Source organism: Stenella coeruleoalba (assembly GCF_951394435.1).
Source record: "Stenella coeruleoalba genome assembly, chromosome: 7".
Lineage (NCBI taxonomy): Eukaryota > Metazoa > Chordata > Mammalia > Artiodactyla > Delphinidae > Stenella > Stenella coeruleoalba.
Genome location: NC_137153.1, coordinates 48207852 through 48234033, shown reverse-complemented (window position 1 = coordinate 48234033; position 26182 = coordinate 48207852). Strand labels below are relative to the sequence as shown.

The 26182-nt window shown below is 40.7% G+C and overlaps 1 protein-coding gene across 1 annotated transcript in view; it reads left to right on the top strand.

Moving 5' to 3' along the window:
* TEK (TEK receptor tyrosine kinase) overlaps positions 1 to 26182 on the top strand; it is a 103847-nt gene that overhangs the window by 63404 nt on the left and 14261 nt on the right. Inside the window, exons 9-16 of the mRNA XM_079925808.1 lie at positions 864 to 1008; positions 5685 to 5846; positions 7654 to 7788; positions 11510 to 11797; positions 13575 to 13874; positions 21872 to 22026; positions 23562 to 23772; positions 26072 to 26182. Coding sequence (XP_079781934.1) covers positions 864 to 1008; positions 5685 to 5846; positions 7654 to 7788; positions 11510 to 11797; positions 13575 to 13874; positions 21872 to 22026; positions 23562 to 23772; positions 26072 to 26182 — 1507 coding nt within the window. The remainder of the gene's footprint in view (positions 1 to 863; positions 1009 to 5684; positions 5847 to 7653; positions 7789 to 11509; positions 11798 to 13574; positions 13875 to 21871; positions 22027 to 23561; positions 23773 to 26071) is intronic.

Sequence of the window (26182 nt, the reverse complement as noted above, 5' to 3'; positions counted from 1 at the left end):
TCCAACAATCCCAAATGCAACAGAGACAGGAACTACCTCAAATTTCTCTGTGTCACAAGTGGTCTTTGGGAAATTGATGTATTTTCTTACCTAAGATTTTGAAATAGTTATCTTATTTTTCTCTCAAAGGTGACTGAAAATCAACTTGACCAGAAGGCAGGTCCAAATGACCTCTTGGGGGCAGGATATGTAGAATGTTCACACGTCAGATGTCCCTGATTCCACTCCAACAATCCTTTCGGTAGCAGAAGCCAACTGACCGCTTCCAAAATCTTGTTGGAGTATCCATGAGTTAGTGCAAGTCACAGCTACCATCTAGTGAGGGCTGACCATACTATACACATCTTACTTTACATTACCTGTCCCCTTTTTGCAGAAGTGGAAACTGGCTGCGTGAAGTTAAGTAACTAAGGAATTGGTCAAAAGTGGCAGAGCTGGGATGTGAACTCAGGTCCACGTGTCTTCGGAGCCCTGACTTTTTCCACAATACCATACTCGGCAGCCCCTCAAACACTTTAGGAAGCCATTTTGTCTTCTCACCCAGCCATCTCTGTATTGGACCAGAAAGGAACAAATGTTACCAGAAGCAGTTTAGAAGGACTTTGACTCTTTGCTTGGAAGTGTTTGCCCCACTCTCCCAAACACACAAATACAACAGCAGGATCTGCGAGGGCATCAATCCAACATAAACTTTCAGGGCTACTACAATAGCTTTGGAAATAAGCCAATGCTTATACAAGCATTGCAATGATCTTCTTAATCTCCCCTAGAAAACTCCTTATTTAACAATGCGATGGGGTCAGTGTTCAGAACCTTTGTGTTTATACCTATCTAGAAGCTTTTTTTTTTTTTGACCTTTCCAGCCAAAAGACTTTAACCACACGGGTCATCTCTCAGTGGCCACCTTCACAATCCACCGGATCCTGCCCCCTGACTCAGGAGTCTGGGTTTGCAGTGTGAACACAGTGGCTGGGATGGTGGAAAAGCCTTTCAACGTTTCTGTTAAAGGTAAGGTCCATTTTCCAGGGAAAGAGCTTGTAACCTTGATGGTGCTGTGTTTATGTATCACTGGGTGCTGCTTCTAAATAGAAATGCTCTCTGACCACTAAAATACCTTTTGGATGTTCTCCAGGACCCTAAGCCTTAAAAAAAAAAATTACGTGCATTACAATGGAAAGGAGGGATTAAGTTTATGACCTTTGGAGTTACATAGCCCTGGGTTTGGTTTTCATTGCTAACAGCTAGTAAACTTGGGTGTGGCCCTGAGCAAATGAATCTGACCTCTCTGAGCCTTTCTTTATTTGTAAACACAGCTTAGTTTATCTACCACTCAGGGTTATTGCGAAGATTTGTTAAATAGTGGAATTGTGTCTGGCATAAAGTGTCTGGTAGTGAGTTTATTTTGTAAAAAGTTTAACTTTATCATTCTCGTGACTTCCTATTCACTGTAGAGAATAATTTGGAGAATTTTCATTTTGAGGACTACTCACTTAATATGAAGCCCAGGCTATGCTATACAATTAACATGAATGATTTTCTCCCATATTCAGAGTTCTGAATATTCTTCCTACTATGAATTAGTATTTCAAAATTCAGAGTTAAGTGGATGTGTGTACCTTTGAGGCTTGCAGGGAAGAAATAAAGTGGAAGTAAATCCAAGTTAGCTTGGTTGGTGTACAGAGATACAACAGGGAATTTTAAATTTGGAAGTTACTTTTTAATTCATTTAGACAAAAACACCTAACAACTCTGTGGTGTATATTCTAGAAAGGCACTGAGCTAAGTGCTCATTCATCTTATTTAAATTTTATGAGTACAATGTACAGTAGTATTGTTATCCCCACTTTATCATTCAAGAAACAGGTTCAGAAGGTTTAGGTAACTCGTCTAAGGTAACACATCTGGCAAACAGCCAATCTTAGTTTTGAACCTGGTCTTGACTCCAAACCCTGCATCATCTTTTGTAGATCATTTTGCTTTCTGAGACTCTTGTGTTACAGATAAGGAAGCAAGATAACAGAAGCTGATTAGTATGTAAACTACTTCACTACCTGATTAGGAAGCTTTGGTTGTTCCCAGAGGTAATTTCTGTAAATGAACTGAATGTAATTACCCAGAATATATATATTTTTAAAAAAGGGCAAGAACAGTACGAGCATAAATACAGCCCCACAGAGTTGGATTCTCTGCCCTGAGAACCCATATAAAACACCTCAGAATCTTTAATGTTTTTTTGGATTACTGGAAAATCCCAGATCTATTTTATTCAGTAGGACATTAACACGATCAAAATAATTTCTTACATCATACATGTTCTTGGAAGAAAGGAAATGGTATACAGACAAGACAAATTATGTTATTTTTAAGCTTCTTGAAATGTTTGCTGCCCATGGGAAGTAAATAATTATAAGTAAAAAACCATGTTGCCAAGATTCAGAAGAGTTACTGATTCTAATTTTTATTTTTTAAATAAAAGACACAGCACACAACATCAGTGCACAGAAACCTCTCTAGTTCTAAGTCACTGGTGCCTCTTCACGGTCATATTGACAGATATAAGATGGAAATAGCCATTAGGTAAATTAAGCAGTGTCTTTAATCATAGTATTTAAAAAAAAATAGATACAGAGATACAGTTGCCCTTCAGTATCTGTAGGGGATTGGTTCTAGGACCTCCCTGGATACCAAACTCCATTGATGCTCAAGTCCCTTATATAAAACGGCATAGTATTTGCATTCAACCTACGCGCATCCTCCTGTATACTTTGAATCATCTCTAGATTACTTAAACAATAATCCCCCCTTATCTGTGGTTTCACTTTCCAAGGTTTAAGTTACCCACGGTCAACTGCAGCCAAAAAAATTAAATGGAAAATTCCAGAAATAAACAATTCATAGGTTTTAAATTGTGTACTGTTCTGAGCAGCATAATGAAATCTCACACTGTCCCACTCCATCCTGCCGGGGATGTGAATCCTCCCTTTGTCTCGTGCATACCACCCATTAGTCACTTAGACGATGTCTAAGTTACCATATCCTCTGTCACGGTATCACAGTGCTTACGTTCAAGTAACCTTTATTTAACTTAGTAATGTGATGCTGGCAATTTGAATATTCCCTTACTGTGCCTAATTTATAAATTAAATTTTACCATAGGTATGTATGTACAGGAAAAAGCATAGTGTATATAGGGTTTGGTACTGTCTGCAGTTTCAGGCATCCACTGGGGTCTTTGAATGTATCACCTGAAGATAAGGGGGACTATTGTAACACCTAATACAATGTAAATACTATGTAAATAGTAACTATAATGTGAATACTTTGTTAATAGTTGCTGGCACATGGCAAATTTCAAGTTTTGCTTTTTAGAACTTTCTGGAGTTTTTAAAAATTTTCCCCCGAATGTTGATCTGCTCTTGGTTGAATCTGCAGATGCAGAACCTGCATACAGAAGGCTGACTGTACTAGACTTTACTACCAGAGTACATACTGGAGCAACCACTTTGGAAAACTGGCAATATATATTAAAGCTAAGCATACACCTACCCTGTGACCTGATAATTCTACGCCTAGGTTTATGCTCAAAAGAAATGAGTTCATATGTTAAAAACAAATAATCTTCAGTAATGTTCTGAGGAGTTTTATTCCTAATAGTCCAAATATCCATCACCATTAGAAAGGATAAGTAAATTGTGTTATATTCATATGTAATAGTTTGCTAGGGCTGCTGTAGCAAAGTACCCTAGACTGAGTGGCTCAAACAACAGAAATTAATTTTCTCGATGTTCTGGAGGCTAGATGATCAAGGTAATCTCACCTTGATCTGAGATCAAGGTGTTGGCAGAGTTAGTTTCTTCTGAGGCCTTGCTCCTTAGCTTGTAGACAGCTGTTTTCTCCCTGTATCTTCTCATGGTCTTCCTTCTGTGTGTGTGTCCTAATTTAATCTCCTTATAAGGACAACAGTCATATTGGATTAGGAATGACTGTAGACCTCATTGTAACTTAATTTCTTCTTTAAAGACCCTATCTCCAAATACAGGTACTGTTTATAGAGTGCAAGGGAGAAAGGAACAAGTCAAAAGAGACAAATGATATTGGATGAGGTAGGAAGTATCTAACGTGTCCCTTCATGATCCCTGCCTTGTGGAATTCATGACCTTGTGTAATCCCTTCCCGTTGCATGTGAGCTGGACCCAGCAACCCTCCTCTCATACAGGAAAAGTGATGTGCAGGGCTGGCTTCATGGGTTTATGACCTGTCCACACAGGGCCCTGCACTTGGTTTAATGTTCTGTTGTCTTCAACTTGAAATTTTATCTTTGAATTTCGTAAGTGAAGTCCGGTGACACAATGGAGCGTGCGCATGAGCAGAAGAGATAGACTCACTCTCTGTCTTCTTTCTTGGCCACCCCATTCCCATAAGTGCTCTCGATGACCCAGGGCCCAGGATTCTGGTGGACCTCTGACTCACGGGAGCTCAGTAAGACTCAAAGCAAGTTGGGCTACTTCTACAGTTGAATAAATGGGGGTACTGACAGCCTGACAAGATGTCCTTTCCTTTCAAACCAGAACTTGCTTAATATTGTGGACATACTATAAATCTGTTTATATACTGTGGCCCTTAGGAAGGCCACAAACCATTGTAATATCCAAGAATTTTTCTTTCCCCAAGAACCAATTTTCACCTTGTTGGGAGTGCTCTTTCAGTCCCATTAGGAATACATCGTCTTTGACATGGGGAGATTATTCTGGATTATCTGGGCGAACCCACTCTAATCCCAGGAGTCTTTAAAGACTGTCAGAAAGAGATATTACAATGGAAGAAGGGTCAGAGACACATGACTCTGTTGTCTTTGAAGTTGGAGGAAGGGACCATGAGTCAAGGAATACAGATGTTTTTTAGAAGCTGAAAAGAAGGAAACAAATTCGCCCTTAGAACCTCCAGAAAGGAACACAGCCCTTGTTAACACCTTAATCTTAGCCCGGTGAGACCCGAGAGACAGACAGACAGAAAGACAGACTTAGTCTGGTGGTCTAGTAGGAAGACTGGTATTCAATAATCACACCAAATTACTAAGAATAATAAATTCTGAAAATTGCAGTGAAGGAAAATGTTCTGTGGAAGGGTATGACACGTGAGCCTAACCAAGGTTCTGGGATAGCCCCTGTGAGGAACTCACATGAGAGCTGAGAGATGAATGATGAGTAAGAATTAACTGCAGAATCATGGGAGGTCTACAGCATTCCTTGCAGGAGAACAGCCTCAACAAAGAACCAGAGACAGAAAGGAGCCTGGTGCATTGTTAGTTGAATGAACTGAAAGGTCACTAGGACTGGAGGGTATTAGGTGAGGGAACGAGGAAGTTGGAGAGGAGGCAGGGGCTCTATCATCCCTGGCAGGTCATGGTATGAATTTTAGATTTTATTCGAAACGTAGTGGGAACCCATTGAAAGGTCTTGAGCAGAGGAGTGCTTGTATTTTAAGAAAGTACTTTGTGGATAGTGAGTTGGAGGGGCAAGAGCAAACCAGGAGATCACAGAGACGGCAACTGCATGGAATCTGAGCAGAGAACTCTAAGAGGGCTTTGTTGGGAGTGTAAAGGCACTCATCCTCTACCCCCATCTCAGAACAGCAGTAAAACCCCAAAGTGTAAGGACTGATCTGATTCTTGACACTTTATTTAGTTCTTCCAAAGCCCTTGAATGCCCCAAACGTGATTGACACCGGACATAACTTTGCTGTCATCAACATCAGCTCTGAGCCTTACTTTGGGGATGGACCAATCAAATCCAAGAAGCTTCTCTACAAACCTGTTAATCATTATGAGGCTTGGCGGCATATTCAAGGTAAGGTTTGGAAAGGAAAGGCTCCAGCTGGAGATGGGGCACCAGGAAAAAAAAATTTTTCCCCAAATATAGAAATCCTCTCTCCCAGTCCCAACCCTCTACCCCCAGTTAGGGGCTGTAGCAGTGGATTCCATTTCAGAGTATTCAAGAAGGAGTTGGGGGGCGGGGGGTGGTCCTCTGAGTTCTGGGGCTATCTTTTTGGAAGTCATGATGTAAAATGGGACACACAACACACCTGTGTCAGGAGTTACTATCTGCATCAATATTTCCTTTCCAGGCTTCTCTGGATCTCTAATCCCTTTTTGACTCTATCTTGCTTAGTCATGGTGAAAGATACAAGTTTATGCCATGAATAGGGTAACAGGAAAGTCCAGGGCCTGCTGGAAAGGCAGAGACTTAATTTGCTTACATCTGAGGGGTGATTGTTGCTGCTGTATCAAGTTGTTTCTTCTTTTTCGTATTTGAGTCTTGCCCTGCCTGCAGGCTCCTAACTCACAGAGGTTTTGAGAGGAATTTGGACCAGAAAGTTTGGGCTGTGGCAGGAAGAGGAGGGGATGTGGGCAAAGAGAGGTACACGCCCCTCCCCCAACTTTTGGGGAAAAAAACCCAAAATGTAATAAAATGTCAAAAGTTCATGAAAACAGTTAAATGTATTTATTTGTAAATTAAATTTATTTTGAAACACAAATGACAATTCTGTTTGTTGCATGATGATGCAAAAATCACATTTTTTAAAAAAAGAAAGCTGAGCGTCATCTATTGAGCCAGCTGCTTTAATCGCACCATCTTATAGCGAGACCTGCCGCGGTCATGCTTGTAGGGAATGTGCAGCCCGCCACCAATACTTTAGTCTCACCATGGCTGTGATTTCCTAAAAAGCGCCCTCTACCCATGAGATGTCGATAATCAAAGTTACAGAAAAGGAGAAGAAAAAGAGGGGTTTGGGCTTAATTATACTAGCTGATTTGGGTATATTGAATAATGTCTTGGTATCATTACTGAGCTCTTCACATTCTTTTGAAGATTCAGCCAAAATTCAGAATCCCAGCAACATAAGGCTGATTTGCTGGACTGCTGTTTCTGTTGTGGATGGCTAGGTATTTTTAAAAAGCAGCTTTTTAAAAAAACATGGTGTTCATAATCCATCCTCTCTTTGTGGACATCTACGAAGTGGTCTTCTAAAAACCCTTAAACACAGTCCAATACGTTTTCTTACCGACTAGGAATTTATCATATGGTAAGGCAAAAATCTACCTTTGCAATATCCACGGAGAAACAGAATGGCAAAATAGAATAGCTAAGGAGAAAAGAAGCATGTGTCATTTGCTTACGGGATCTATTTTCAAGTACTTCAGAATGCTTCATTTGTTAGGACATGACCATCACAAGTTCACTGTCTAGTCATTGTAAGCATACCCTCAAAGAGTCTCTTCTCTTGATAGGTTGATTGCCATCACTCTAGGTACTTGAAAACAGAGGTTATTTTATATTATTCTAATTGAGTTTTTCCCCTAAATCTGATGGGTATTCCATATAGCTGAAGATTTGCGTGGTTTTACTCTACAAATGAAAAGACAAACACACTAGAGCAGAGATGTGTAAGTGGCACAGAGATACTTACATGAAAAAGCCTTATTTTCCTTCTATTAGGAACACTGAGGCCCTGAAGGTGGGATTGCCTCTCTGTTCTCCTCAGACATTGTATTTTTAAAAACCAAACATTAGTTCACCTCACAATAACAACATTCCAGTTTAAAGAATGTAAAAGATTGCCAACTTAAGTTTCCTGAACTTTCCCTCTTCTCAGTGACAAATGAGATTGTTACCCTCAACTATTTGGAACCTCGGACAGAATACGAGCTCTGCGTGCAGCTGGTCCGGCGTGGAGAGGGCGGGGAAGGGCATCCTGGACCCGTGAGGCGGTTCACAACAGCTTCTATCGGTCAGTTGAAGCAAACAGGCATTTATTCAGGAGCTGGGTGGGTGGGGGAGGAAGGGGAAAGAGGAAGGAAGACCAGGAAGGGTGGTGGTGGGTGAGTGGGATGGTGGTGGAAAGGGGTTTGCTTTTGAATGGGTGGGAAAGTGACAGGAAGGCTAGCAACTTGGAGCCAAACTGGTCCTTTATTTGGGCTGCACTCCTGGTCTGTCTCCCTGGGGGAGGGAGTCTGCAGCAATCCACCGGGACAGAGAAGGAAGCAGATGACCCTTCAGGAAGGCAGGGACATCCCTTAGGAGTTGGGATTTACTTAGCAGCAACTGTGCTCCGTCTTGGCTCCCGAGTTTTACCACCAGCTTCCTGTTTCCATCTTAAGGGCCCAAGACAGGCTCTTGCCGCATATGTACTCCAGAAATCCCAGTTTATTTACTTTCGAAAGTAATTTCTAGTTTTTCGAAGTCATTCACGCACATAGTGAAAACATCAAATAGAATGAAAGGCTTTTACCTATAGAACAGCAGTTCTGGGCTTCCCTGATGGCGCAGTAGTTAAGAATCCACCTGCCAATGCAGGGATCACAGCTTTGAGCCCTGGTCCTGGAAGATCCCACATGCTGTGGAACAACTAAGCCCGTGTGCCACAACTGCTGAGCCTGCGCTCTAGAGCCTGCAAGCCACAACTACTGAAGCCTGTGTGCCACAAATCCTGAGCCCACGTGCCACATCTCCTGAGCCCACATGCCACAACTACTGAAGCCCATGCACCTAGAGCCCGCGTTCCGCAACAAGAGAAGCCACCGCAATGAGAAGCCCACACACCGCAATGAAGAGTAGCTCCCCCCCTCGCCGCAACTGGAGAAAGTAGAGTCCCAGAGTGGTTAATAACTTGCCCATGGTAATGCGTCAGGTACATTGCCATACTAGATCTTCAGACTTGATATCTTTTTGTTTCTCCTGGGAGAAGCAAAATATCCAGGTATTTTTTACCTGGGAGTCCAAAGGCACGATGTCCTTATCCCAGTTGATGAGTTTTCCTATTTTTCGTCCATTTACTAAAAGCAGAAGGATATGGAATGATTTAGTGAGAAGCTAGGAAGAACATCAGGCTCTTCTGCAGGGGTTGTGCATCCCTAACAGAGACTCTCCCCTCCACACTCCCCACCTAGTGTTCATCTGACCAGCAGCATCCTTAAAGAACCAAATGAAACTCAGTAGCTACTCTGATGCTTGTAGAAACATTGCACAAGTAAGGAATGGCTTCCTGGGAACCCACCAGGTAGTAAATACCAAAAATAACACTGGAGACTACATATGACTTAGAGGATAAAGGAATCTCCATGACTGTGATCCAAGGGGCCCCTCATATGTCATCAGGTTGCTGCTAAAAGGCGAATGGTAGTTAATTCTCTCTTAGAGCGGTGCTGATGAATCAAAAGGGGAAGGCCATAATCTGACTCAGATGGAAAGTATTTATGGAACAGAACATAAAACACTGCACAGACCCGTACTGTGCTGTCTTCAGCTCTCAGAATATGTTCCAGCCAGGATGTATTTAGAGATGTCTTGGAATCTATTTCAAAGTAGTTCTCAGGGGTGGGCGGGAAGGGAATTCTTGAAGGTTCATCTTTTCCCAGCATTTGAATTTTGCTGATGTTTGTTTTTAAATTCATTTGGCAGCTGCACTATTTATAAGTGTGTTGGTTGAGTGATAAAGGCTGGGAAGGCCGGGAGGGGAGGGGAGAGAAGATACTCTGAACACACGGCAGAGAGAGGGCAGGTTGGGAGGGGTGAAGGGTAAGTCATGCTCCCAAAGGGAGGGAAAGGACCATTTATGGGGTTGCTCCTCTGTACCAGGCACAGGCTTAGAAGGTTTACATGTTTGCTGCACACCATCAGTCCTCCCTCTGTCTGCTGTCATCGTAAGCCTATCTACCCACTCCAGGTGGCTTATTTCGGAACTTAAACTTTAGAGAAGAGCAAAAGGAGGTGACATCACCTCTCTCAATTTGCAAAGGTTATGGAGAAAAGACCAATAAGACCTGGAGCATAATGCCCAGCAGGTGGCAGGACCTGATTTCTGGTTCTCCCTCATCTAAGGGTGGTCAGAACTGACCAGTGAGAGTCCCTCTCCCATTGGGTGGAAACAGACCCTTCCTCTCACCTCTAACCAAGTTTCTCAACCTTTTTATTTTATTTTTTAATTTTTTTAAACTTTTTTTTCATTTTATTGGAATATAGTTGATATACAATGTTGTGTTAGTTTCAGGTGTACAGCAAAGTGATTGTTATACGTATATTCATTCTTTTCCAGATTCTTTATCTTATTGTAATTTTTTAAATTATCACCCTCTAAAGAACTTCTTAGATAGTTTTGTCCTTAAGACAAAATCTCTGTTTTGTCGTAATGTCTCTTCTGCCATGGATTGTAATACCACAGATCTGTTTATATATTGTGGCCCTTCATAAACAATTGTCATTATCTAAAATTTTCTCATACCCCAAGAACCAATTTTTGCCCCCTTAGGGGCAATAATGTCCCCACCAAGAATGCATGAATAGAGGATCACTATTCTATGTTTTGAAAATACTTTATATCTGAAGTTTAAAATATCAATATACTATTATTAACTGAAAATTTACAGATTCCTCCACTGTCCATTGGCCCAATATATTTTATGAAGGAAGGAAGGAAGAGAGAGAGAAAACATTTACAGAGCCCCTAACACCTTCCAAGCATTTTCACCTTCACTATCTCATTTCTCCTCCTGAGTCTGGAAGATGAGTATTTTCATTTCATGCTACATGTGAACTCGGAGAGGTTATGAATTTTCCCAAGGTCACAAAACTAAAGGGGCATGCTCCTGCCTCTTTGATTTCAAAACCCATATTGTTTCTATTCAGTTACCTCTCTGGTAGCCCAGGTTCTTGGGGTCAGAGTTGGCGTGTGGTCAGAGTCAAACCTTGACGTGATCAGAGCAGTGCGAGGCCTGGCCCAGCCATCACAGTGTTGTCATGTCTGAAATTGTCCTTGCTAAGGGGAAGTAACCCTGAAATTGCTTTAAAATATATTACTCAAAATGGGAACAGAAACACTGAACCTACAACCCCAGAACATTGGCAAATCCAGTGTTTCCATTTTTATCAGTTTCCTTCCTTTTTCGCCAACTGTAGACATGGTTTTTACCAAGTGGTAAGCAGAGTTTTTTCTCGTGTGTTTTAAGTTTTGGAGGGGCTTTTGTACTTTTTCCAATAAACTTTTAATCCCTTGGATGGCTATATCATAATTTATTAAAACATTTTCCTATTTTGAGCATTTTGGTTTCTTATGATTGTCTGTTATTATAAATAATGTTGTAATGGACATCTTCATGCACCTAGCTTTTCGCTTCCTTTGAGTTGTTTCTTCAGGATAAATCCTTGGTAGTCAGACTATACTCCCAAAGTATATGATCATTTCTAGAGCTCTTGAAAAATATTTCCAAGTTGTCCTTCAAAGGGGTTGTATTCCTGTCTTACAATTACTCAAGCTACATACTAGAATATTTTAAAGCTTTGCTATTCTGGTAGGAAAAAGGAAAAGTATTACATGGCTGCTAGCATGTGTTTCTTTGATAGCTTGTGAAAGTGTATATTATTCTAGGAGCCAGGGTTATCCTATAATGCTGTCCTTTGGGGCTGTTGTTACCTTCACCCTATATAAAAACAATGATTATTCTGGTTTCTCCTAGGTCTTCCTCCTCCAAGAGGTCTCAGTCTCCTACCAAAAAGTCAGACCACTCTAAATTTGACCTGGCAACCCATATTTCCAAGCTCAGAAGATGACTTTTACGTTGAAGTTGAGAGGAGGTCTGTGCTCATGAATAGTGATCAGCAGAATATTAAAGTGCCAGGCAACCTGACTTCAGTGCTCCTTAACAATTTACAGCCCAGGGAGCAGTACATAGTCCGAGCCAGAGTCAACACCAAGGCCCAGGGGGAATGGAGCGAAAATCTCATCGCTTGGACCCTCAGCGACAGTAAGTACCTCATGATGCCCCAGCCTTGCCTGAATGACACTTGGCTGCTGCCATTTAGACTTAACTCCCGTCACTTCAAGTCTGCTTCTTAGAAACCAGAAAAGGTAGTTAGCTGTGAATGGAGGCTCATTAGCGCCCCCCACCAACACATCAAATCATTTTAGCAACCTGTAATATATACGAACGCTTCATGTGTTTGGATTTGTGATAATTCAGGCAGGACTGTGCTAAAATTTACCTTTCCTTTCTATAGAGTTACTTATTAAGTAAATTAATAACATGAATAAGGTTTTCTAGGGCTTGTTGAATCTGTTATATGACAGTTTTTAGGATTGTTGCACACAGATGATGATTCATCTAATTCATCTAATCTTAAAAGCCAAAGAACTCTGCTTGAAAAATCTTCAAAACAGACAATTCTTGGCATTACAGTATATATATATATATATATATATATATATATACTTGAGAGTAATATATATTTGAGAGTAATAAAACAACTTTTCTTTCAAAATATTCTTCAGTTCAGGCTTCTCTCAATCTCATATTGGTCATTAAAAATGAGTTGGAACTTCTAGGGTTTCTTTGTAGAATTGAAAGCTTTTTCGTCATGAGCCAGAGAGTTCTATTTTGATTCACTGCATTAGAACTGTCTGTGCATTTTGGAGTCCTTGGAAAGACTAGGTGTTTCTGGGTCACACCAACCGTCACTTATGCTAGGATCCTGTGGTCTCTTGCCAAATCCCAAAGTCTGAGGTTCTTTTCTGCAGCTGAGTTGCTACCTCCCCAGTAACAGGTGTGTAAACTGGCTCTTGGTTTTCCAGGCACTCTCTTCTTGTATCCATAACATGTGGAAGTCTCAACGGTTTTGTCTGTGTTTAGGGATGTCTTCTTCATCTTTAAAAAATTCTGACATTTAGAAGTTATAGGACAATGCAGAGAATAATACAACAAAAACCTACATTTCTACCACACAGAATTAACAACTCTTAACATTTTGTCATATTTGCTTTCAGCCTTTTTGTGGAAGTAATTCCACAATACAGATATATCAAAATCCTCTTTGACCATCATCCCCAATCTAATTCTCTCCCCCTCTCCCCAGAGACAACCAAAATTATGAGTTTATTATGTATCTTTCCATTCAATGTTGTATAATTTTAATACATTAAGTACATCCATAAGTGTGCACATGCATATATAGTCTCCATCTTGCTTTTTGAATATGTCTGCTAAGTGCTTAACATATTTTCTAACAAGTGCTTAATACGGATAGGCCCTATGGACCAGTGGCTAACTACAGACTAATAGGAATCTTATTTCTTCTACTTGAATCTATTTCTTAAAAGCTGTGTGACCTCAGCCAAGTCACGTAACCTCTCTGAGCCTCAATACTTACAGTAAGATTGTTATGAGGAGTCAATGAGTTACTATATGGAAGGGCCTATATAAATGTCAGCTATCAACATTTTTCTGTTTTCCTCAGTATCAAAAACAGTGTAATAGCAGTTTGTGGAGTAACAGAATTTCCGAGGTCTTAATTTAGTTTAAGGATGGCAAATATGTGATGTGTGTGTGTTGCCATTTTCCTGTCTGCAGCCACTTGTCAAGTCTGCGTCGAGTCCACTACCAACTGATTGGAGTTACCCTCTGAGATAACACTTACTAGCCATTCATGGTTTATGAGCTGATATTAACTCTCTCTCAGAAGCATAATAATCAAAGAGACGGTAATGTATCTTAAGTAATATGTTGTTTGTTTGTTTTAAATTTCTAGTTCTCCCTCCTCAACCAGAAAACATCAAGATTTCCAACATCACAGACTCCTCAGCTGTGATCTCTTGGACAATCCTGGATGGCTATTCTATTTCTTCTATTATCATCCGTTACAAGGTTCAGGGCAAGAATGAAGACCAGCACATTGATGTGAAGATCAAGAATGCCACCATCACCCAGTATCAGCTCAAGGGCCTGGAGCCCCAAACAGCTTACCAGGTGGACATCTTTGCAGAGAACAACATAGGGTCAAGCAATCCAACCTTTTCTCATGAACTGATGACTCTTTCTGAATCTCAAGGTTGGTAGAGTGGACAGGTATTTACATAGAATTATTTCTAGAGAGTATCAGAAAAGCCCCACTGTCTTACGATATTTACCCCATATTCGCATCATGTGACATAATGGGCTGGTAGGCGTCACCATCTCTAAAGAGGTCCTTGGAATGAAAATGCCCCTTGGAAGGATAACCCGTTGATCTGTTATCTATCATGAAAACTTAGGTGAACTTAGCCCATCAGCACTCCCCATCCAGCAACTGAAGCTCTGAGGGATATGAATGTGATTCCATGCAGAAGGAAGACAGAGGACCCAGCTTAGTGGAGACAGCCCTGCGTGGTGCAGTGGGCGCTCCAGGAACCACACTCCACTCTTTCTCAGAACGAACCCTCTTTTAGCTTGGATGACACTATGGTAGTCCGAGTTTACTTTTCAGATCCAGGTTATGATGTCTCCACATCCACCGTTAACCCCCACGCCAGAGAGAATAAGCCCTTTGAGATAGAGATCGCTCAGAGTGCCAAGCACACGAGGCCCAGTGTTTGAGACTTTTTGAAATTGAAATATGGTTGATGTAATGTACAATATTATGTTAGTTTCAAGAGCACTACATAGTGATTTGACATTTGCATATATTATGAAATGATCACCACAATAAGGCTAGTAATCATCTGTCTCCACACAAAGTGATTACAATAATATTGACTACATTCCATATGCTGTATATTACATCCCCGTGGCTTATTTATTTCATAACTGGAGGGTTGTACCTCTTAATCCTCTCCAGTGTTTGTGATTGGTAAAACCTGTTGAATGTAATTAGTGAAAAAGGACCCCGGGGGTGGGAAGAACTGCAGCTCCTGGAGAGCCTTCCGTCTGAGGTCTGTCTGAAATTGCACTTCCTTGCCCTCTGTGCTATACAGCTTGTGCAAGGGAATGTAGCTAGAGGGACATTAGAGGGAAATGGTGATTTCTGCAAATTTATAATTCAGACCAGAGTATTTTTACAGAAAATGTTATAGCACTAAAAACTTCTTGGTTCTCTTGGGGCCTACCTAGGGCTTAAGAAATAAAATCAAGCAAGCCCTGTTCTCAGTGCTGATTCTTTGGAACATGTTTGAAATATGCAAGGAATGATGGGTCTGCCAATTATAGAGAATTGTATTCAATAGTTTTCACCTGACACTCCTAATAAATGCATAATTTCAATAGTTACTTGTGTTTTGGTAAAACATGTACAGGCCCTAAATCCAAGTTATAAATAAAATACTAAGAAAAATTTTAGGACAAGATGTAACAAAACTAAACAACCCTCATCATCCCATTTCAGACATCTCTTTATGCACGTATAAAACAGAGATAGAAGGAAAGGTAGCTAATCACAAAAGAATAATTGTTAAAAGATAGGATCATGCTCTACATGCTGTTTCTCATAAAAATACATTGAATTTATCTTTATTTGAATTTAAATAAGGGAAAGAAGTGGAGGGGTTATACCATAGTCTTTAATAGTTTATTTTGACCTGAGCCCAAAACTTAATGGTTTTTCCTCTCTCTCTCTTCTTTCCTTCCTTCTTTCTTTGTCCCATTGGTATCCTCAGGTTTTCTCTATCAGCTTTTTTTTTTAACATCTTTATTGTAGTATAATTGCTTTACAATGTTGTGTTAGTTTCTGCTGTATAACAAAGTGAATCAGCTATATGTATATATATATCTCCATATCGCCTCCCTCTTGTGTCTCCCTCCACCCTCCCTATCCCACCCCTCTAGGTGGTCACAAAGCACCAAGCTGATCTCCCTGTGCTATGCAGCTGCTTCCCACTAGCTATCTGTTTTACATTTGGTAGTGTATATATGTCAAGGCTACTCTCTCATTTCGCCCCAGCTTACCCTTCCCCCTCCCCGTGTCCTCAAGTCCATTCTCTACCTCTACATCTTTATTCCTGTCCTGCTCCTAGGTTCATCAAAACAATTTTGTTTTTAGATTCCATATATATGCGTTAGCATATGGTATTTGTTTTTCTCTTTCTGACTTACTTCACTCTGTATGACAGACTCTAGTTTGTTGGTTTTTATGGCTGAGTAACATTCCATTGCATATATGTGCCACATCTTCTTTATCCACTCATCTGTTGATGGACACTTAGGTTGCTTCCATGTCCTGGCTATTGTAAATAGTGTTTCAGTGAACATTGTGGTACATGACTCTTTTTGAATTATGGTTTTCTCAGGGTATATGCCCAGTAGTGGTATTGCCAGGTCATATGGTAGTTCTATTTTTCATTTTTTAAGGAACTTCCATACTATTCTCCATAGTGGCTGTATCAATTTACATTCCCATCAACAGTGCAAGAGGGTTCCCTTTTCTCCACACCCTCTCCAGCATTTCTTGTTTCTAGATTTTTTGATGATGGCTATTCTGACCAGTGTGAGGTGATACCTCATTGCAGTTTTGATTTGCATTTCTCTAATGATTAGTGATGTTGAGCATCCTTTCATGTATTTATTGGCAATCTGTATATCTTCTTTGGAGAAATGTCTACTTAGGTCTTCTGCCCATTTTTGGACTGGGTTGTTTGTTTTTTTTTGATATTGAGCTACATGAGCTGCTTGTATATTTTGGAGATGAATCCTTTGTCAGTTGCTTCATCTGCAAATATTTTCTCCCATTCTGAGGGTTGTCTTTATGTCTTGTTTATGGTTTCCTTTGCTGTGCAAAAGCTTTTAAGTTTCATTAGGTCCCATTTGTTTATTTTTGTTTTTATTTCCATTTCTCTAGGAGGTGGGTCAAAAAGGATCTTGCTGTGATTTATGTCATAGAGTGTTCTACCTATGTTTTCCCCTAAGAGTTTTATAGTGTCTGGCCTTACATGTAGGTCTTTAATCCATTTTGAGTTTATTTTTGTGTATGGTGTTCTAATTTCATTCTTTTACGTGTACCTGTCCAGTTTTCCCAGTGCCACTTATTGAAGAGGGTATCTTTTCTCCATTTTATACTCTTGCTTCCTTTATTAAAGATAAGGTGACCATATGTGCATGGGTTACTCTCTGGGCTTTCTATCCTGTTCCATTGATCTATATTTCTGTTTTTGTGCCAGTACCATACTGACTTGATTACTGTAGCTTTGTAATATAGTCTGAAATCAGGGAGCCTGATTACTCCAGCTCCTTTTTTCCTTTCTCAAGATGGCTTTGGCTGTTAGGGGTCTTTTGTGGTTACATACAAATTGTACAATTTTTTGTTCTAGATCTGTGAAAAATGCCAGTAGTAGTTTGATAGGGATTGCACTGAATCTGTAGATTGCTTTGGGTAGTATAGTCATTTTCACAATGTTGATTTTTCCAATGAAAGAACATCGTATATCTCTCCATCTGTTTATATCATCTTGAATTTCTTTCATCAGTGTCTTATTGTTTTCTGCATACAGGTCTTTTGTCTTCTTAAGTAGGTTTATTCCTAGTTATTTTATTCTTTTTGTTGCAATGGTAAATGGAAGTGCTTCCTTAATTTCCCTTTCAGATTTTTCATCATTAGTGTATAGGAGTCCAAGAGATTTCTGTGCATTAATTTTGTATCCTGCAACTTTACCAAATTCATTGATTAGCTCTAGTAGTTTTCTGGTAGCATCTTTAGGATTCTCTATGTATAGTATCATGTCATCTGCAAACAGTGACAGCTTTACTTCTTTTCTGATTTGGATTCCTTTAATTTCTTTTTCTTCTCGGATTGCTGTGGCTAAAACTTCCAAAACTATGTTGAATAATAGTGGTGAGAGTGGGCAACCTTGTCTTTTTCCTGATCTTAGTGGAAATGGTTTCAATTTTTCACCATTGAGGACGATGTTGGCTGTGGGTTTGTCATATATGGCCTTTATTATGTTGAGGTAGGTTCCCTCTATGCCTACTTTATGGAGAGTTTTTATCATAAATAGGTGTTGAATTTTGTTGAAAGCTTTTTCTGCATCAATTGAGATGATCATATGGTTTTTCTCCTTCAATTTGTTAATATGGTGTATCACATTGATTGATTTGCATATATTGAAGAATCCTTGCATTCCTGGGATAAACCCCACTTGATCATGGTGTATGATCCTTTTAATGTGCTGTTGGATTCTGTTTGCTAGTATTTTGTTGAGGAGTTTTGCATCTATTTTCATCAGTGATATTGGCTTGTAGTTTTCTTTTTTTGTGACATCTTTGTCTGGCTTTGGTATCAGGGTGATGGTGGCCTCATAGAATGAGTTTCAGAGTGTTCCTCCCTCTGCTATATTTTGGAATAGTTTGAGAAGGATAGGTGTTAGCTCTTCTCTAAATGTTTGATAGAATTCGCCTGTGAAGCCATCTGGTCCTGGGCATTTGTTTGTTGGAAGATTTTTAATCACATTTTCAATTTCAGTGCTTGTGATTTGTCTGTTTATATTTTCTATTTCTTCCTGGTTCAGTCTCGGAAGATTGTGCTTTTCTAAGAATTTGTCCATTTCTTCCAGGTTGTCCATTTTATTCACATAGTTGCTTGTAGTAATCTCTCATGATCCTTTGTATTTCTGCAGTGTCAGTTGTTACTTCTTTTTCATTTCTAATTCTGTTCATTTGAGTCTTCTCCCTTTTTTTCTTGATGAGTCTGGCTAATGGTTTATTGATTTTGTTTATCTTCTCAAAGAACCAGCTTTTAGTTTTATTGATCTTTGCTCTCGTTTCCTTCATTTCTTTTTCATTTATTTCTGATCTGATCTTTATGATTTCCTTCCCTCTGCTAACTTTGAGGTTTTCTTGTTCTTCTTTCTCTCATTGCTTTAGTTGTAAGATTAGGTTGTTTATTTGAGATTTTTTTTGTTTCTTCAGGTAGTATTGTATTGCTATAAACTTCCCTCTTAGAACTGCTTTTGCTGAATCCCATAGGTTTTGTGTCATCGTGTTTTCATTGTCATTTGTTTCTAGGTATTTTTTGATTTCCTCTTTGATTTCTTCAGTGATGTCTTGGTTATTTAGTAGTGTATTGTTTAGCCTCCATATGTTTGTATTTTTTACAGTTTTTTCCCTGTAATTGATATCATAGCGTTGTGGTCAGAAAAGATACTTGATAGGATTTCAGTTTTCTTAAATTTACCAAGGCTCGATTTGTGACCCAAGATATGATCTATCCTGGAGAATGTTCCATGAGCCCTTGAAAAGAAAGTGTATTCTGTTTTTTTTGGATGGAATCTCTTATAAATATGAATTAAGTCCATCTTGTCTAATATGTCATTTAAAGCTTGTGTTTCCTTATTTATTTTCATTTTGGATGACCTCTCCATTGGTGAAAGTGGGGTGTTAAAGTCCACTACTATTATTGTGTGACTGTCCATTTCCCCTTTTATGGCTGTTAGCGTTTGCCTTATGTATTGAGGTGCTCCTATGTTGGATGCATAAATATTTACAATTGTTATATCTTCTATTTGGATTGATCCCTTGATCATTATGTAGTGTCCTTCTTGGTCTCTTGTAATAGTCTTTATTTTAAAGTCTATTTTGTCTGATATGAGAATTGCTTCTCTGGCTTTCTTTTGATTTCCATTCGCATGGAATATCTTTTTTCATCCCTTCACTTTCAGTCTGTATGTGTCCCTAGGTCTGAAGTAGGTCTCTTGTAGACAGCATACATACGGGTCTTGTTTTTGTATCCATTCAGCCAGTCTATGTGTTTTGGTTGGAGCATTTAATCCATTTACATTTAAGGTAATTATTGATATGTAAGTTCCTATTACCATTTTCTTAATTGTTTTGAGTTTGTTTTTGTAGGTCTTTCTTTCTCCTGTATTTCCTGCCTAGAGAAGTTCCTTTAGCATTTGTTGCAAAGCTGGTTTGCTGGTTCTGAATTCTCTTAGCTTTTGCTTGTCTGTAAAGGTTTTAATTTCTCTGTCGAATCTGAATGAGATCCTTGCTGGGTAGAATAATCTTGGTTGTAGGTTTTTCCCTTTCATCACTTTAAATATGTCTTGCCACTCCCTGCTGGCCTGCAGAGTTTCTGCTGAAAGATCAGCTGTTAACCTTATGGGGATTCCCTCGTATGTTATTTTTTGCTTTTCCCTTGCTGCTTTTAATAATTTTTCTTTGTATTTAACTTATGATAGTTTGATTAGTATGTGTCTTGGCATGTTTCTCCTTGGATTTATCCTGTATGGGACTCTCTGCACTTCCTGGACTTATTTCCTTTCCCATGTTAGGGAAGTTTTCAACTGTAATCTTTTCAAATATTTTCTCAGACCCTTTCTTTCTCTCTCCTTCTTCTGGGACCCCTATAATTCAAATGTTGGTGCATTTAATGTTATCCCAGAGGTCTCTGAGACTGTCCTCAATTCTTTTCATTTTTTTTTCTTTATTCTGCTCTGTGGTAGTTATTTCCACTATTTTATCTTCCAGGTCACTTATCCATTCTTCTGCCTCAGTTATTCTGCTATTGATTTCTTCTAGAGTATTTTTAATTTCATTTATTGTGTTGTTCAGTATTGTTTGTTTGCCCTTTAGTTCTTCTAGGTCCTTGTTAAACATTTCTTGTATTTTCTCCATTCTATTTCCAAGATTTTGGATCATCTTTACTATCACTATTCTGACTTCTTTTTCAGATAGACTGCCTATTTCTTCTTCATTTGTTTGGTCTGGTGGGTTTCTGTCTTGCTCCTACATCTGCTGCATATTTCTCTGTCTTCTCATTTTGCTTAACTTACTGTGTTTGGGGTCTCCTTTTCACAGGCTGCAGGTTTGTAGTTCCCTTTTTTTTTTGGTGTCTGCCCCCAGTGGGTGGGTTGGGTCAGTGGCTTGTGTAGGCTTCCTGGTGTAGGGGACTGGTGCCTGTGTTCTGGTGGATGAGACTGGATCTTGTCTTTCTGTTGGGCAGGGCCATGTCCAGCAGTTTGTTTTGTGTTGTCTGTGAACTTATTATGATTTTAGGCAGCCTCTCTGCTAATGGGTGGGGTTGTGTTCCTGTCTTGCTAGTTGTTTGGCATGGGGCGTCCAGCACTGGAGCTTGCTGGCTGTTGGGTGGAGCTGGGTTTTAGTGTTGAGATGGAGATCTCTGGGAGAGCTCTTGTCAATTGATATTATGTGGGGCCGGGCAGTCTCTGGTGGTCCAATGTCCTGAACTCAGCTCTCCCACCTCAGAGGCTCAGGCCTGACACCAGGCCAGAGCACCAAGACCCTGTCAGCCATGTGGCCAGGTATGCGGGGGGGAGTTTCTTGCCTTTTGGGAAGTCTGAGGTCTTCTGCCAGCGTTCAGTAGGTGTTCTGTAGGGGCTGTTCCACATGTATATGTATTTTTGATGTATTTGTGGGGAGGAAGGTGATCTCTGGGTCTTACTCCTCCACCATCTTGAAGGTCCCCCTGCAATAGGAGCCTCCACTGAAGATGCCAAGCTCCACAAGAGCAACAGGTGCAGAGGCTTTTTTTTCAGAGGTTTTGCAGATTGTTTTTGTTTGTTTGTTTTCCTTTGTGCTTCGTCTAGTTTCAGTTTTTCACAGGGTGCTTCATGCAGAGGCCTTGCATCCGGCACTTCAGATCAGAGTGCGTAGTAAGAAAATCTCCATCAGCTCCTTAAAACAAGAAACAAGCCAAAGCAGACACTATGCTCTTTAGAGTTGCAGAGCTTTAAAGCTTTTCTAGGTGGTTAAATTGTGCAGGGAGGTTTAGTCACTTACCCAAAGTCATAGATCTAATTAGCCATTCTCACTCTTGCTCGGTAATGTTCATCTGCTTGGGCCTGTACTTGGAAGTGAAAGTTGAACAAAGGACAACAATTAGTGATTAGCATGTTGCCATTTTAAAAAAATGCCTTTTGCACATTTCTTTGAACTTAGAACAGCCCTGTGAGTCATCTCCATTGAGTTCCAGAAAATAAACGAGTAGCCCAAGGTCACCTAGCAGGGCTCAGGCTGGGCTCAGGCTGCCATTACACTCCCATTACACTGTGACTTCTCCCGCAGATGGTCTTGGCCTCTCTCTCTACCTAGACTAACCTGCTCCTTCTCCTGTGTTCTCCGGCACAGCCCCAGCAGACCTCGGAGGTGGGAAGATGCTGCTGATCGCCATCCTTGGCTCAGCGGGAATGACCTGCCTGACGGTGCTGTTGGCCTTTCTGATCATGTTGCAGTTGAAGAGGGCAAACGTCCAAAGAAGAATGGCCCAAGCCTTCCAAAACGTGGTATGTCTCATCTTCCTAATAGTAATAAGTGCAAGCCCACATATATGCAGAACCTTCATTTTAAAGATGTGGGTCAAAAATTTTACCTGTAAAGCAAATATTTCCCTTAGGCAAGTTTCATCTTTTCTTTGTCTTCCATTATGAAATGGGAGATAAATAGCATGACTATATGATTTCTTGTCCAAATCAGAACAATTCTAAGAATGAAAAGGTTGCTCTTAATAAGCATGCAGGAGACCAAGCCTAAAGCAGGACTACTGCCCCATCAGAAAGAGAATACAGTCATACTAGTAATAAGTCACCAGCGAGGGTAATCTTGTAATAGAAGGAACTGAACATTTTTGGTAATGAAGGGCATAAGGGTAACCAGACCTCAGAGTGATAGGTGATGAAGATTTGCACTAGACCAGTTTTCCCCACATTTCCCTGTTTCCAGTTTCCATTTTGTACCTCTAATACCTCTTTCAATTCTATTATCCCTCCTATATGTATGGATTACATATACGTGTGTATCTCCATTCCTGTGCACCCTTCGGTCTGCAGCCATAGTTCGTGGTGCTTGGCATGGCCTCTTTCTTTCATCTAGGAATTTTGACCAGTAAAAAGTTTAGAAAATCCTACTTTACCTATAGGCACCCTAGTTGAGTCCTTGGCTCTACTACAGCCTGAACATTTCTCTAGTTCGTGGTTTCAAGCTCTGTAAAATTAATCTGTACCCAACTTTATTGATTCTGTATATGAAACATTGAGTACAATTACATATTCCAAATGAGGTATACCTTCCTGTACGTGAGTCCCTGAGATTCCCTTCAGTACAGAACAAGGGAGGCTCTGTAATCCGACTCCTTGCCAGAGCTGGCTCAACTCAGGCTGTCCCTGTAGAGGAAGGACCAGCAAGGGGGTAGAGAGTGCTAGAGCGCATCATGGTACTGATGCTTTGTCCTGATACCATCAGCAGCCACTGAAACTCAGGAGAAAAGGAGACACCCTGTTGGGTTTTGCTCTAAGCATCAGTCATCTTGGGGCCAGTGTCTGCGCCAGAGTGGGCTTGAGAGATTCTGAGCTTTAGGAAAAGTTGGAGAGAGTGAGTAAGAGCCAAGAATAGACCAAGATGACGCTAGGAAACAAAGCTCTCACAGAGGTGTGTGCTGTGACTGACCCAGATAGGTCTCTGAGCTCTTTTCCAGATCAGAACTCAACACCGGCTCATTCCACAGCAGAGTAGAAACTCAAGTGTGACTAACTCAGGGATGTGCTATTTCGTGGCATACATGCTGTTCTCCTCCCCTCCCTCACCTCTGCAGACATAACTAATTGATTGTGGCGTGCTTTGCCACTGAGGCCTGTGGTCGTGCCCATGCAGCTCTATAGGCAGCCACTTCATCCGAGTGGGCCTGTTCAATGAACCCTATTTCCGTTTTCATTCTAGAATTGGATACAGTATTTCTTTTTTCACCCAGTGTGGGTACCAATCAGGAGGTATTATGTATCTTAAAATTATGAAAAGTCCTGACACAAAACCATTATTTTTCTAGCGGGAAGAACCAGCTGTGCAATTCAACTCAGGAACTCTGGCCCTGAACAGGAAGGCCAAAAACAACCCAGATCCTACAATTTATCCAGTGCTTGACTGGAATGACATCAAATTTCAAGATGTGATTGGGGAGGGTAATTTTGGCCAGGTTCTGAAAGCTCGCATCAAGAAGGATGGGTTACGGATGGACGCTGCCATAAAGAGAATGAAAGGTCAGTGCTTGGACTGCTCGAGTCAGCATTTTACTAGGGTGGGGGGACAGCTTGACTTCCTGTTGAATCTTTCCTCTAAGGTCTTACACTCTTTAAACAAAAAATTGGCGTGGTGTCAGGTAGAGCTGTTATGTGCAACTGAAGGTGATGTTTCCTTTGAGGGTCAGGATGTAAACATGAAGGCATAAGCTATTTGGATACCACTGTCATGATTCCTTGGGATGTGAGAATACAGATTCTCTGTCATACCCTGCTGACTCTGGGGGAGCATTATTTTTCTTAATCCAGTGGTTCTCAAAACATCCGAATCACCTGGAAGGCTTGTTAAAAAACCAGATTCTTCAGCTCCACCCCACAGTTTCTGATACAGCAAGTCTGGCGCAGGGCCACAGAACTTGGATTTCTAATTAGTTCCCATGTGATGCTGATTCTGAGGCCTGGGAGACCACACTTGGCAAACCACTATCTTCATGGTTTATCTGCATCAACATTCCTAGAAATATGGTTAGAAATGCATCTACTTGGGTTTCTCCCCCTCATGGTTCTACCGTATTCTAATTTCTGGGATGGCGCATGAAAAATCTGTGTTTTTAAGCTTGCTCAGTGGCTCTTCTGCACACTCGAGTTTGAAAACCCTTGATGTATGGTCACAGGAACTAGATCTTTTCCAGTTGTGTTCAAGACTGCTTGGGGGAAGGAAAAAAAAAAAAAAGACTGCTTGGGGCCTATCCATTTCATCAGATCTTCTGAGAAAGCAGAAAGACTTGTTCCCTGGCAATACTAGCTGTCTTCTCTTCCGGGTGAAACGACTGCGAAGCTGCACTGTTGCTTTTACAGCACACAGGCTTGAAAAGTGGCGTATTAGAGCCAGCAATGTAGTTACTAGTTTCATTGGGCAGCTCCATAGTAAGGACTCTCTGAGGTTGCTGATGGGTTTTCCTTCTTTTTGACGGCAATATTAAGCCTAAGATGACAATTAACCCTAAATCTTTTCAAATCATCGTTGTTTTCCACATTGCTGGAAAACACTATGTCAGAAAATGAACAAAACAGAATAAACACAGTATCATTTATGCTTAGAGACAATAATGTTTCTAACCCCCCCCGCCCACACACACACCTCTTGCTTAGCACCCAGAAATCCCTTTTTCATTTTGCTACTTTAGTTACAGGGAGCTTTAGGAAGCAGTAAAAATAGTGAGAGGAGAGAGGGTGCAGAACTTGGTAGCATCAGTGTTTATTGGCATCTGACCTGAGCTGATTGTCTATCTCATGCCCATGTGAAGAGGTAGAATAGCTTAACAGGGCACCAGGGCAGACACTTTTTGCAGGAAAAGTCATGCATGCAAAGAGGGCAGCTACTGACAACCTTATTATAAAGAGCTTTGTGTTTTAAATGCTTCCAAGGTATTGACCCTCAGGTCCCTGTGGTATAAACAGGGTCCTTGACTTGGAATTGCCTACTTGTCAGCCTTACGGGTACCCTTAGCCCATATGAAACAATCCCATCATTTCCAAGCATGTTCAGGGATGCACATGGCTACCAGCTCCCTTCTCACCCTTTCCCCCAATGTTATTTCTTCAAAAAGCCATAATAGCATACTGTCACCGACTCAAGGCTGATCAGCCAGTTGTGCACTGGCCAAAGAGCTTTCTCTTCAGCCTGACTGGTGGTTCTCCCTCTGATCAAAGTGCTAGCGGACAGATGGAATGAAAGGAACAGAAATAAATGCAACCGTTTCCTGACTACCAAGCAACTTCTATGAAAATGTCATTGAGATTTGAGTTTTTTCAGTAGGACTGGTTTATGAAAAAAGTAAAGTTATCATAATAAAGCAAGGTGCGTACACTACTGGTGATGTTTCACTACAACTTTGTTTTTAATCCCTGAGCATATTTGTCTCTGGACGGTAGAGTTAGCTGGGAGAGCCAGAGTCTAAGAGCCAGATCATTTCCCTGGGTATTTGAGAGCTTCAACAGGAAAACTTCAGAGCAGTGGTTCTCAAGCAGGGGTGATTTTGCCCCCGGGGGGGACATTTGGTGATTTCCGGATACATTTTCAGTTGGGCTACTGGTATCTAGTGGGTCAGGTCAGAGGTGCAGCTAAACATCCTACTTTGTACAGGACAGCCCCCAACAATAAAGAAGCATCTGCATTATAGTCATCTCTGATTTCTATACAGTTTTCCAGACCTAATGGTGGCTGAGTGTACCTGAAGGTTCTGGGAAGCAGAGGGGGGACAGTTGTTTCTGAAGAGGTGTAACAGAAAGGGATCACTACTCTTTACTTTCTTCCCAGAATATGCTTCCAAAGATGACCACAGGGACTTCGCTGGGGAACTGGAGGTGCTTTGTAAACTTGGACACCACCCAAACATCATCAATCTCTTAGGAGCGTGTGAACATCGTG